General features: G+C 40.8%; 1 protein-coding gene across 2 annotated transcripts in view; it reads right to left on the bottom strand.

Annotated features, from left to right (window-relative positions):
- The window catches only part of nav3 (neuron navigator 3), a 277,797-nt gene that overhangs the window by 149,253 nt on the left and 115,160 nt on the right, over positions 1-13,384 (bottom strand). For both annotated transcript variants that reach the window (XM_084711111.1, XM_084711112.1), the window contains exon 5: positions 10,301-10,475. In XM_084711111.1, coding sequence (XP_084567237.1) covers positions 10,301-10,475 — 175 coding nt within the window. The remainder of the gene's footprint in view (positions 1-10,300; positions 10,476-13,384) is intronic.

The following is a 13,384-nucleotide window of genomic DNA, read 5'->3' as shown; positions in this document are numbered from 1 at the left end:
TCTAACTCTCTAAAAGTGTGTCCATCCTCTCTAACGCACACACTCACACAGTCGTTTTCTGTTTACATCTCTCCCTATGGACAGTCTAGCTCCCTTTTAAAACACCTGTGATAAAGTGCCGAGTCACGGTACGTTTCTAATTGACCTTGCAGCTTTTCATGATGCGGTGTTATGCTAACGAGCTTCGGAGCAGACAGCAGAACGCAGGGGAAACGGGTTCAGGGCAGTTTCCCATTATAGTGGCGAGCATCTTTGTATCATGTTATTAATGAAGTATATGATACATGACACCTCAGCTAATGATGTCTGGCTATTAAATATGTTCTCCACAAGCCAAACCACATTTCAACTCCCAGTTGTGTGTTTTGTCCTCTCTTAAATACCCTAAATGGCACTTAGCACATGGAAAAGACGAGCTTAGACAGAGATTAATGGAGCCTGTCACACTCTAAAATGCTTTTTCAGCTTTTCGGTGGAAAAAAGGCTCAACCTGAAACTTGTGCATCACTTTCCTCTAAAGGACTAAAGCTTTTGTCCGTTTTCTTTTTATCTTTTCTTTCTTTTTGTTCATATTCAGTGTCAGAATGGGAGTGCAGTGCAAGGCTGTTAGCAAGGAGGAACAAGGGTTAGATTTTGAAGCCTCAGGTTTGGCATTGTAGGGGTCGCCATCTTGTTTTTTTGCAACTAGAACATGCACAGCAGCAACGGGAGCGTGAAGCTGGTGGGTGACGTATAAAATATGTTTCTGAAAACATTTTAAGCAAGAAATACACAATGTAGGAACAGCATCTGGATCCATATTTGATCAGCACTGCCTAGTTTGACATTTTGACCTGGACACTATTTCATACAAGGTCAATGTCTCCAATTATAACAACAAAAATAGGTCATGTGGGGTACCCAAGTGGCCTAGGGGTTTAGGGTCAACATAGTATGTCTTTTGGCACTTAGCACATGGAAAAGACAATCTACAAAGAGTGTTGACTTTAAGTCTTTGCATCACATTCCTCTAAAGGAATAAAGCTTTTGTACATTTCTTTCTATCGTCTCAGTCTTTTTGTTCATATACAGAGTGGGAGTGCAGTGCAAGGCTGTTAGCGGGGAGGAACACAGGTTATACTGAAAGGCAGGAGAAGTCTGAGAGAAGGTAATGTAAGTGCAGCCCACAGTTGTCCATGACAGTAAAAAACATCAGGGGTGCTGCGGTGCACATTTTTCCACCACAGGACCCATCCTGGCCCCCTCCCCCCACCTCTTACTTTATAAAATGCATTGAAACATGAAGGCAACGGTATAGTATAGTCCCCCAGCCTGGAGTGCTTATCCAACCCACAGCATTTAAGATCTTTCCAATGTGGAAAAAAGACACCAGAACACATGAGGGCAGGATCTCGGGAGCGGGGAAAGGAGATGGGGTGGTGGTGATGGTGAAGAGGAGAAGGAGAAGGGGGGGTACAATCTGTCACTTTTGATCTAATACAACATACATCAGCGGGGCCTCAGTCTAATAGTCCACGACACTGTGGCGCACATGCGAGCGATATTGGATGCCATCGCTGTCCTATTAAATGTGAGTAATATCAGTTTCAGCTTGATTGTAGCCACAGTGCTGAGGCCAGACGCAAACTGATGGGTTTTAGATCCAAAATGGCGGGTGCTCAGTGCACCAAGGCCAGCGTGATGACAACAGGTAATGAGATGTCACCCGACCTTTGCAACCGGGGGAGCATCTGTCCAATGTGTGGCCCTTTCAAAACCCTATCAGCACTTGTGCAGTGACACTGCGTAAAAAACTGCTGCTTGGACGCAGACACACACACACAAAGTCATGTATTAATTTGAGCATGTGACACAGTCAGCTCAATGCTTGTTATGTGGCCACATGTAACACTACAGGCATTTACAGGTTACTGCTATGGAAACTGATCTTCATGCTTTATTTTTCAATTCACCAACATTAATTGAATTAAAGCTCTTGCATGCATCTTGCATCTACCCAGTGTTACCAATCTATCAATAGATCAATCTATCAACTGTGAACCAACTGTGACATCACCGCTTGATTTGAGGACTAATGTTTTGAAGCCGTGAGTTTGGCATTTATGGGGATTGACATCTTGGTTTTTTCGCAACCAGGGAACCGACAAAAGTGTGGAGCTGGTGGTAAGTGTATTCATATATCTGCAATGAAACAACAGCTCCTAATCCACATATGGCAATATTTGGTGCACCCTCCACAGCTCATAACATCACTTTATGTCAGTCAAATGCTATAGCGTTTACTTCACCGTTAGCATGACGATTAATTTTAACAAGGTGGAAAGCTAGCAGCCCTCCCTCTTTCATACAGTGGATTAAAAAAAGTAATGATGTCTTGAAATGGAGAAGCTGAGATCCACTTTGAAAGGATCACTTAAAAAACATAACAGTGGAGAATTTACTCTTCCAAGCAACCTGTTGACAAATTAGGCACATGAGCTAATCTGATCTGATTCAGATTCATTTTAGTTTCATTTCTTGTCTGCAAATAACTTGTATGATGCATTTACTGTACTGTACAGCTCTTTTTTAACCCCCCCCTGTATTCCTATTTCTAACTATCTATGATAGAGACAGTTCACTGCTATATGACTTGATCTGTTCTGGGAAAACTCAAGTGGACTCTATGCCTGTACTTATATTTTGTCTCTCTGCTCCTTGGGGGTCTCTTTTGATATGTCTGTCTTGGTGACATACTGTGACTTGGGCTGTGCTTGGTTTTGGCTCAGCAGGAAATAATGGTGGCCTGCCTGGCCAAACTGTTTCTCAGATTACAGCTGCACAGCACAATAAAAGATGTTTCATGTTTCATATTTGATCAGTATTGTTTAGGTTGTCATTTTGACCACAATTTTAACAAAGAAATAGGTCATTTGAAAGACCCCAGTGGCCCTGGGAGAAAAGAACTAGTTTGCAGGACTTACAGACAGATCATGACAAGCATATTGTGACAGAATACAGAAGTCCTGGAAGGTCATGATACTATTGTACACATGACAAATGGCAGAGATAGATATGTAATGAATAAAAAACAGAGCTTGAGAGTGAGGTTCAAGACCCGCTTCTTTCTCACCTCAGCACACCTGGCCGATCACTGCGTGAAGTGGGTTAGAGTGTTAGATCAGTTTCAGAAAAGTGACAGAAACTTTCAGATACAGCCCCCACAGTTCTGACGAAGTATAGTAGTGCCAGGGAAGTTTGTTTCATGTTGTTCGCCACCTTTCACCCCCTCGGTTTCATGTCACTTCCCCCACTATCAACTATCTGATAAAGGCATAAAATGCTCTGATATTATACTTTAGAAAACAAGAAGGTAACGGCAAGTTTGTCACTGCCTTTCAAAGTGACCCATTCAAGGGTTTTATGACCTGGCACCCCAATCAGAAGAATAACATAATTCTTGACTGCTTTAAAACTGTAATGATATTTATTAGTAGTATTATCTGACCTGTCATCACTAAGGTTAAGGTTTGGTTAGGGTTAGGAAACTAAACGTACATAGTTTAATTTAAGATCACAGTTATGGTTAAAAGAAACATTGTCTGTTAGTTGAATATCTGATGCAAACAGCAGTGCTGAAGTGTTAAAATAAGATAATTTATATGCCCAGTTATCCACCCAGACCATCTTGTTATGAAGTTTTGAGATGCAGTAAATATAGTACAACTGACTTGCTTGTCCAAGACAATACTCATTATTTGCACATATACAAGATCTCCTAGAGCAACATAAACGTGGATCATTTTTGGGTTTTTGGATCAGGACAGTTTTCAATATTCAGTAGAAAATTAAATATTACAGTACAACCTAAATTATCAATGTCAAGCAGACAGTTACCAAACTAAACTTCCTCTGAGTGATGAACGTACACACACCAGAGAATTAATCCAACATACAGGCAGCACAAAATTCAACTTTTGTAGAGTAGCCTGCTCATCAAACAAGTTCTTTGAAAGACTCATTCATGACTTCAACTAATACTTTTCATCCCAAGCTCATCCATCCATCCATCCATTTATATCTATTAAGAAAAGTTAAACTGCATATCCAGACTCTCTAGAGTAACAAACAGGAACCAAACTATTTACTGTACCAGTTCATGATGCCACTGACTCTAATCCCTGTGTCCGCCAAAAAGATCCAAACTCTGTTGCCTTGACGTTACCACACACACACTGCACAAGCTAAAACTGTACCTAGGAGACGAGTCGGGCTTTGCCAGGCTGTTGGCTCTCCCATAGGGCAATCGGCTCTTCCTGTCGCGAGACACGGCGGTGGGCAGGCGCGAGGAGCGCCAGACCAGGGGGTCAACTTGTTCGCCCCGGGACATGGTGAGTTAAAGAGGGAGGGTTCGCTGTGCCCTGCCAGGCCCGAGCCCCCCTGCCTTCTAGAGCACTGAAAACCTCCCGTGGCTCCGGGCTGTCGCGATCTGTCCAATGGGGAGTTCCCCCTCGGACACACACACACACACACACACACACACACACACACACACACACACACACACTGACACACACATCCCATCCCCTGCCCCAGAGACACCAGTTAGGCCAGCAGGTGCTGTCTATAGAAAGCTCCCCATACCACAACTGTAGATGAGCAGTGGGCCAAATGTGTGAGCGTGTGTGAGAGCGTGTGTGTAAATCTGTGAGACAGATAATTTGATAATTTAAAAAGCTTAACATTTTTAATTTGAAACATCCATTCTTCTGGCTTATCTTTTACTTTATGAAGTTACTCAGACATGCTAAATCTTCGGGGTCGGCTGGAGCTTACAGAAAATTCATCACTGTGGAAAATTAGAATCAGTAAAGATTTTTTATGAACACATTTAATTACATTTCAGTGTTTCCAAAGATACCAGCCGGGCATGAAGCCTCAAACAAAAGAACATTACAAATCTCTCATATAATTTAACAGTACAATATGAAAAGTGCAGAGAAAGCAAACTTAAAGATCAGAGTATCATCAGTTTGTGCAGTGGTTACAAGCTACTTTATATAAAGTTAATTCTTCAAAAGAATCAAGTCACATTCATTTAAGTTTGTTTCACTCTATATTTCTCCTCTAGTTATCCATGCGCCCCTGCAAGGAAGCCTTCCTCCAAGTTTGGGAAGCGCTGCCTTAAATTAAGATTCTCAGCTAAAATAAAGTCAGAGTGGTATGAGAACAATAAAAGTGCAAAACTCATCAATATGACAGGTCAAAACAATGCATTGTCCAGGGTTGTTAGCCTCTTAAAGGGACAGTTCAGATTATTTGAAGTGTGGTTGTATGAGATTCTAATCCATAGTCAAGATAGTATAGTCAGAAATGGCATTAGTAGGATGCTAAAAAAATGTACAGGAGGTGGAGGTGGACAAAGTTTGTAAAAAAAAAAAAAAAAAACAAGAAAGAAAGAAAGAAAAATCAATATCTGTTTAAGTTTTAGAATATTTTTATCACTTTACCTTGCCATAAGACAGCATTTTCCAACAGGAAATCATTGTTATATAAGACAAATATCACTCTTCAAAACCACCAGGCTCCTTTAGCAAAACCAGTAATTTTACCTCGCAGAACAAACACAGGCGTTGTTGGTGTACCGCTGCCTCAATGTATTAGTATGTATGTGTTATTGTGCAACTTTAGTGTTTTAATAAGAGAAACAAACTAACCAATCGAGGCAGTGGTAGACCAGCAACTCCCATGTTCTACACAGTAAAATGGTTTTGCCTGATGAGTTTGGTTGATTTGAAGAGAGCGATATTTGTCTTATATAACAGTGGTTTCCATCGAAACAGAGTGGCTGATGACAAAGTAAAGCAGAGAAATGATTCTGAATATAGAGTATTGTTATTTTATGTGATTAAAACACATCTTGCTGTTGACCCCGTCCACAGCAGTTCATTGCTAAGCTTCCTACACCGGTACTCCTGCTGTTTCACCAAACAATGTGACTATGGATAAGTACCTCACATAATTCCACTGCAAAAAAAACTTGAACTATTCCTTTAAACTCCAGACTTCCCTTTTTATTTGCTTTCAAATACCTTAAAGTTTGGAAAAAAATCATCTTATTCCACACTGTCTGACCGGATCATATATATTATGTATCAGGTTGCTCCATTATCTTTATAGTGAGTGAAATATTCAAACCCAAAATTACATGTTTGTATCATTCCAACGGACTGAAATATTCTGGATGCCTCGTGCATCATTTTATACATGCTGCCCTAAGAGCCAATCTGACATATTTCATCTTCTTTAAAACTCAGTGATCTCTGCTGGAATTCACACTAAAGTCTTGTGGGTTCAAATGATGTTTGACTGCACAGCATGAGATCATAATGATTGACCGGCCAGTGAGTCAGTTGCCTTCAAGAAGTGAAAGGATTTCAGAATCAGGATCTTTTCGGGTGGGTTTTCCCTTTACAAATATGAAAATGGGTGCTGTTTGGACATTGTTTTCCTGCATATCCCTGGCAATGTAAAGCAGAGCATGGGATCAGTGGAATTCGATTCAACTGCAACACATAATGGTAAATCATCCGTGTCTGACATTTGACTCACACACGCATGATCATCTGGCTCACTCTGCCTCCACCACACACACACACACACACACACACACACACACCATCCACCAGCACAATCAGAGTTCATACTAATCTCAGTGTCACAATTTTCCCAACCTAAGTGGCTTGTCATCATCAACTAAACCAAATGAATCAACACTTCCAGATTGTTCTTCACATAATATGTGTTGTAATAACAGTACATGCAACATTTTTTCATACTTCCACCCTGAAAAAAATGATCATCTTCATCATCCACACCTTTCCAGACTTCCCTGGGCCACGGAGAGAGGCTCAGTGTCCTGGATGTCCCCCAAAAACTTACAGATTAATGGCTTACTTTATCACTGACAGACATGGAGTGATCCTCTGACCTCCACTGTGGCCCTCAGTGTTCAGACATGATTAACTTATCAGCCCGGGGGGAGTGAGACATTACTGGGGCCGCAGACAGCGAGGGCAGAGGGCCTATTTGAAAATTAACTGAGCCACTTCACTGAGATGGTCTTTAAAGAAGATCTTCCCGTATGAATTTAGATGTTCTCCTTCTTCTAATTGGTGAAGAAACCTCACGTATCTCATCAAATAATAGCTCAAATATGTCTGAACCTCAATCTGTAATTCCTTTACACTGTAAAAATAGACTATTTGTTTTAACCTAAAAATCGTCCAGGCTGCCTTAAATTTTTAAGTTGATTGAATTTGTAAAGAAAGGGTTAGAATGAAGTTTTAATGATTCAAGACAAATTAACATTTGTCATCAAAAAACCTTGACATTAATTCAGAAGTGCTTGACTTGAAAAATGTTCAGTTAACTTAAGATATTAAGTTGAACCAACAACTCTTCAGTCACACTGATGTTACAAACACATTTGATTTCCTTTTACATTTTCTCAGTTTGAAGAGGCATTTCTACATTTTTTTAATCTTAAAATGTAACTCTCAAACAATGCATGCTGGGAAATGTGCTAATGTGCTGATTCCACTAATATCTGGTATGATTTTTTTTTTTACAGTGTATCAGTATTGTGCGTGTGTGTATGTGTGTGTGTGTGTGTGCTGGTTTGCCATGCTTGCCAGGCTGGGCTGATGCAGCCGTGTGCTTCGAACTTCACTGTTCTGTGTGTATGTGTATGAGAGCGTTCTCCACCTGTTGTGAGGTGGGGGTGGGGGGCAGGAGTGTGGGAATGGGAGGCAGCTGTGCCCCTAATAACCCCCGCACACACACACACATGATACACTGACCCCACCGCTACCAGCTCCCCAGTCGTCCAAACAGAGTAAGGCTAAAGTGCTCGACAATATCATCTTACTCACATGCCCTCTCCTCGAGCACTGAGACGAAGTGCTCTTATAGCTCTGATTTTACGCACACACACACTGCCACACACACACACACTGCACTGCCAAGCAGTGCGGCCGTGCTGTAACTTGATCTGGTTAGGGAGAATGCTGCTCATGTGTGGCATGTCAGGCCTTCCTTTAGATGCTCTTCTAAGGCCTGCTCTGTCTATTTACATCACAAACAGCTTTTACTGCCTTCTACTGCTGAGCTGCCTGTATGCCAACACTTCTACTGTACAATGCATGACTTCATATAGTACCTCGTAAATAAACATGAACATCTTCATACTGAAAACTTAAAACTAGTAAACTAAGGACAACTTAACATCCTTTAAAAGAATTCTCCACTGATTTAGCATTATACTAATATAACATGTTCTGACTCAAGACAGACAATTAAAAAAAAAAAGAAAAGACCACTCATAGTTCAGCTGGAGATTTGGGCACATAAAAAGTTAGGCTTGAGGACTTGAAGCTCCTCCTAGCAGCAATCGTTCCATCAGACACGTCAGAGAGCAGTCTGCCAGACAGGGCTTTCTGTCAGACAGCTTTCTGTTGACGCTGATCTTGAGACTATGTTGACTTCTTATGTTTGTATCTTGAGGATTTTTTTGTTGTTGAATTTTTTTGTTTTCTGTCTCAGTTAAGTATGGTTTGAGCACAAAAACTACTTGGTCACGTTGGCAACAAAATTACTTGGTTTGCTTTAGGGAAAGATCAAATTACTAAAAAATAGCATTAACCAAGTCTTGGAAAGACCTTTCTAGCAGAAAGATTTAAAGGCTAACCTGTCCAATGTGCAAGATTTGGGTTTGTTATGTTAGTAGGCTAATGTAGCTGTAAGCAGAGATGAGGAGCTGACTACAGCCCCATACTTTTTAGATTTTTTAACTTGCAGTCTTCAGACACAGCCGAAACTGACTTAAGTGATAGCTCTTGAAGCATATATCAGATTTAATACCAAGCCCCAGGAATGGAGCCAGGCTGTGAAGCTATTTCTACGGCTGCACAGAGTATTGCATGTTCATCAAATGATGCACCCTGGTTCAGAAAGCAATTTTTTTCCCCATGCACAATAACTGGATGAGGGGCGGCTGTGAAACAGTGGATACATTTTTTGAGCATCACAAACCCCATCTTATCAGATCCATTCAGTTCAACATTCAAAGTCTAGAAGAGACATATGATTCCATTATACCACAAATTCATAATTTTCTCCTGACTCAGATACTTCTATTACCAACATCTGTCAGCGTTTCTCTGCTGAAGTGTTATGTTAGTTTTCATGGAGTCAGAAGATATTTTTTAGGCTGCTATTGTTTATAATAATTCTGTTTACCCAGCCAGTTTTAAAACAAAAGTTTAACATTTTGGGAAATACATTTATTTGCTTTCTGGCAGATACCACACCCATATCTGTCTGTTAAGCATAAGACTACTGCTAGCCGCTCTGTACTGTAATATTATATTTTATGTTATATCTTGTTTGTATAACCTGCACAAAAGTGTAAAAACAACAATTTGCCATTTTATGCTTGGTTATGTTCTGGATGATTTATTTAGCAGTGAGCTTGTAGATTGCAAACACTTCATATCTCCCCCTTCCCTTCCAGCATGTAGGAGAACCTAATGGTGCCATGAAACTCACAAAAATCACTTAGGGCCCCTTCTAGAGTGTTTGGTTTGTCCATCCTGGGCTACTGTAGAAACATGGTGGTGCAACATGGCCATGGAAGATGACCCACACTTTCTGTAGGTATAAATGGCGCATTCTAGGGTAACAAAAACACAATGCATCTCTTTAAGATATGGCAAGGCTAGCTGTACCCTGCTGCTTCCAGTCTTTATGCTAAGCTAACAGGCTGCTAGCTGTAGCGTCATATTTAACGGGTAGATAAGAGAGCAGTATCAATCTTCTTATATGTGTCTCTCAAGCAGAGAGTAGTAAGTGTACTGTCCACACAATTTAAGGCCTGTACTCCATTAAAAATGTAAATCTACTAACTCCTCTGCAGTTAGCCAGCTTGACTCCTCCCTGTCAAAACTTCCTTCTGGAGCTGATACAGCAGAAGCCCTAATGAGAAACATTTTTCCACGAAGGCTGTTATTCATTTTCAACACCACTGAGAGGCGGTAATATCCATCAAATTCCTGTTTACAAAAGCTCTAACTGGACCTAATTAGGCATCCAAAAGCGATAAATCAACCGACCTCTATTCCAGCACGGATCCTAAAAAATAATTGGTTCACTAATTCAAACCAGCAACTTAAGCTCGCTTCTGTGACCTCTGGGCTACCTCTGTCCCAAATGAGACCCAACACACCAAGACCAAACCACCGAAACACAACTTTTGACTTACCTGGACTGCATGTCTTGTGTCTTGAGGCTGCTTGCGGACGGTGCGGTGCTGCTGGTCTGCTGGCTGAGCTCCACCAGGGACTGGTAGTACTGCTGCTGTTGCTGCTGCTGCTGCTTGTAGCGCGACAGGATGAAGAAGAGACCCAGGATGCTCTTTAGGTTGCCATTCCTGATCTCTGGAGGAACAAAGCGGAAGGAAAATGTGAGCCTCTTCTCCAGCATCATGTCAGTTCACCCGGTGTCCATTTATTTCCTCTGAGTAGAGTAAGACACAGCTTTAAAAAATGCCTTTTCTTGGAATAAAGTCAGTTTTGCAAGTGAAAATGGTGCAAAACTTTTGTTTTTCATTTGTCATTAGAACCAAAGCAGTGTCCTGTGACGCTAAAAAATGATTATTTTCCAGATCATTTATTGTGTCTTTCAAACACTGCAAAATGAACATATGTTGACTTTAAAAAAAAGCACTAGGGGACAGAGTGCAGCTGTCGTACAGCAAGCATAAGAGTTTTATAAGAGTAATTATACACTGGCTTTAACTGGAGTAGATATTGATATACTGTATATAATATGCGTTCAGAGTCACTTAATTGTATTCAGCATGAAGTAACACTTACTGTGTAAAGGAATGACTTAGGGCTGCTGCTCACAGGAAGAAACAGTTGTCATGGATCCAGACTAAATCATCTGCTCACATACATGAGCTAACACACAGCTGGTTCATTTAGGAGAGAAGCTCAGCATGGGAACTTCCAGACTGGTGGTTAACTGGCAGAAGTCTGGTGTGAGGGTAAGTCTGAGGCCAGACAGCCAAAAATACTTCAGTTGTACTTCTGCTTTTGCTATCAAATCAGGAACTGACAGTATATTTAGCAGAGGTCATTAATTTGGATGACTTGACAAAATCAAAGAAAGACTTGCAACTTAATTTGGATTTTAACACCAATGACCTCTGACTTCACTTCAGCCTTTTGACTTGAAAATACTTGATACCTAGTCACAAGCCTGAAGATTAAAAAGTCTGTTATGTTACTGAGTGCCAGCTTCAAAAAATGATACCAAAGATAACAGATAACAGAAATGCACTGTGCAAAATGCGCAGCTCGAAAACTACAGATGGAGAGGCAAAAACTCCCAGTGTCTATCAATTTTTGAAGTTGCACAAAAAAACAGTAAGTTGAGGCAAATATGAACATAGTTTGAGAGCTAACGGTTAGCTAACGTTAGCTTAACAATTTTAGCAACTTTGTGGATCAATGAGAATGGAAACTTAGTGTTTTAAAGTCAAAACTCAAGGACTCCAGGACGTAAGACTTGTCAGTCTTGTCGTGGCACATGCCTCAGGACTTGAAAGCAAAGACTTAAGACTTAGGACTAAATTATAGTCCCGAACTGAGCATACACGGACAGCTGTGGACACCACAGAGTCTGTAGTCCATAATCTGTCTGTAGCGGCCGCATGGACAAGTCCCCCGACAAGTTGGTGTGCTCACAAGTTTGGGTTCTTGGACATCCGTACAGAGATCAGAACATTTCCAACCTCAAATAATGAAATTTTCATCACACGGACCCTAGCAGACCTTCACGCAGATGTGGAAAGTATAATCTTTACTTGTGACTTGCAGAGCAATGACTTGGTATTTACAGATCCTTTTGGTTCAGTGGTAGGATTATAGCAGAAGTGTCACATTTCTGTGTATTGCTAAAGGTGAAATAATTTAAAGAGATGAGATAAAAAGGGAAAATGACAACAGTTGTGTAGGGTTTCACCATCGAAATGACAACTAATAAAGTGAAATAAGATAGAAAACATCAGCACAGATAAGGCCAAAACAAAGATAAAACACAATAATCCAAAATATATTTATATTGAAAATGAACTCTAAGAGTATGTATGAGAATTAAAGAGATTACATTCCTATTTTGAGATCTCCGGCCGTACAGACAAAGTTGCTTTTTAAATATGCTGAGCCTGCAACAGCAAGAAAGATCCTAATCAATGAGTAACTTTGTCTAGAGTGTTAATCTTATCCTCAACAGCTCCTGAGTTCATCTCAGACAAAACTCAAACAAATGCATCACACACAGACTGCTTCACACACAGCCGACAGGGGATTCAGCAGTCTCACAGAAGAGGGGGAAGAATTGATCACTGTGCCTAACGCACCCATTTGTGAAATGGACTTTTCATATCAAAGCCCTCAGTGAGAGCTGGCACACAGAGGCACAGGAAGGATGGCAGCGGCTGACGCAGGGCTTTTTTTTTTACTCGATTTTTCAATCTGGTGGAGGCTGGCTCAAACATTCTCCCCCAGCCATCCATGGCTCTGCTGTTTGGAGACTGTGAAAGTTGGAGAAGATTAATCTCTTGGGGGTGTTTTCCATTTTCTAACACCCAGAGGCTGTAATTTATACTGGGCCTTAGAGAGAATCTGAACAGCAGCGTTTTCTGTGCTTTAGGGAGACACAATGTTGCAGATTCAGCCGACCAAAGAGCTGCTGTGGAATGAAAACTGTGGCAACTGATAAAAGTAATAGACATCATGATGATGAGGATGAATAATACTTCATCATTCCCAATAGGAACATTGCCCTTGAGGTCAGGGTTGGATATAGAGCAGCACATTGGAGTGTTTCTTAGTCAAAGAAACTTCTAGCAAGGTGTAGTCTTGCACCAGTGTTTCATTACCAACTGGGCAATGCAGCAACTGTCCTCAGGCACCAGAGTTTCACGATTGCTGCTTCATGCTAACTTCTTTGAGCATTCAGCATTGTGCACCACAAAGCAGAGTATCAGTTTTGGGTGGGACATACCACAACATTTGGTTTGACTGGATATCAAGTAATTACAGGACCAAGATCACCAATACCAGTACTGATATCTAGGCTTATACTTACTGTAAAATGCAGCTAATGTACTATTATGTAAGGGAGCGAAATGTTTCATAATTTACTACTATTCTACTTTTGGCTATATTGCCACCTAGTAATTTGCCAAACATGAGAATTTCATATTTTTACTATTCTTCTTTAATTACTTAATTACATGCATGTTTAAACACAAGACAGTTTTTAAAGGTAAATAAAG

The sequence above is a fragment of the Lutjanus erythropterus genome, chromosome 22 (genome assembly GCF_056507025.1).
Source record: "Lutjanus erythropterus isolate fLutEry1 chromosome 22, fLutEry1.hap2, whole genome shotgun sequence".
NCBI lineage: Eukaryota > Metazoa > Chordata > Actinopteri > Lutjaniformes > Lutjanidae > Lutjanus > Lutjanus erythropterus.
This window is presented reverse-complemented; position numbering and strand designations above follow the sequence as displayed.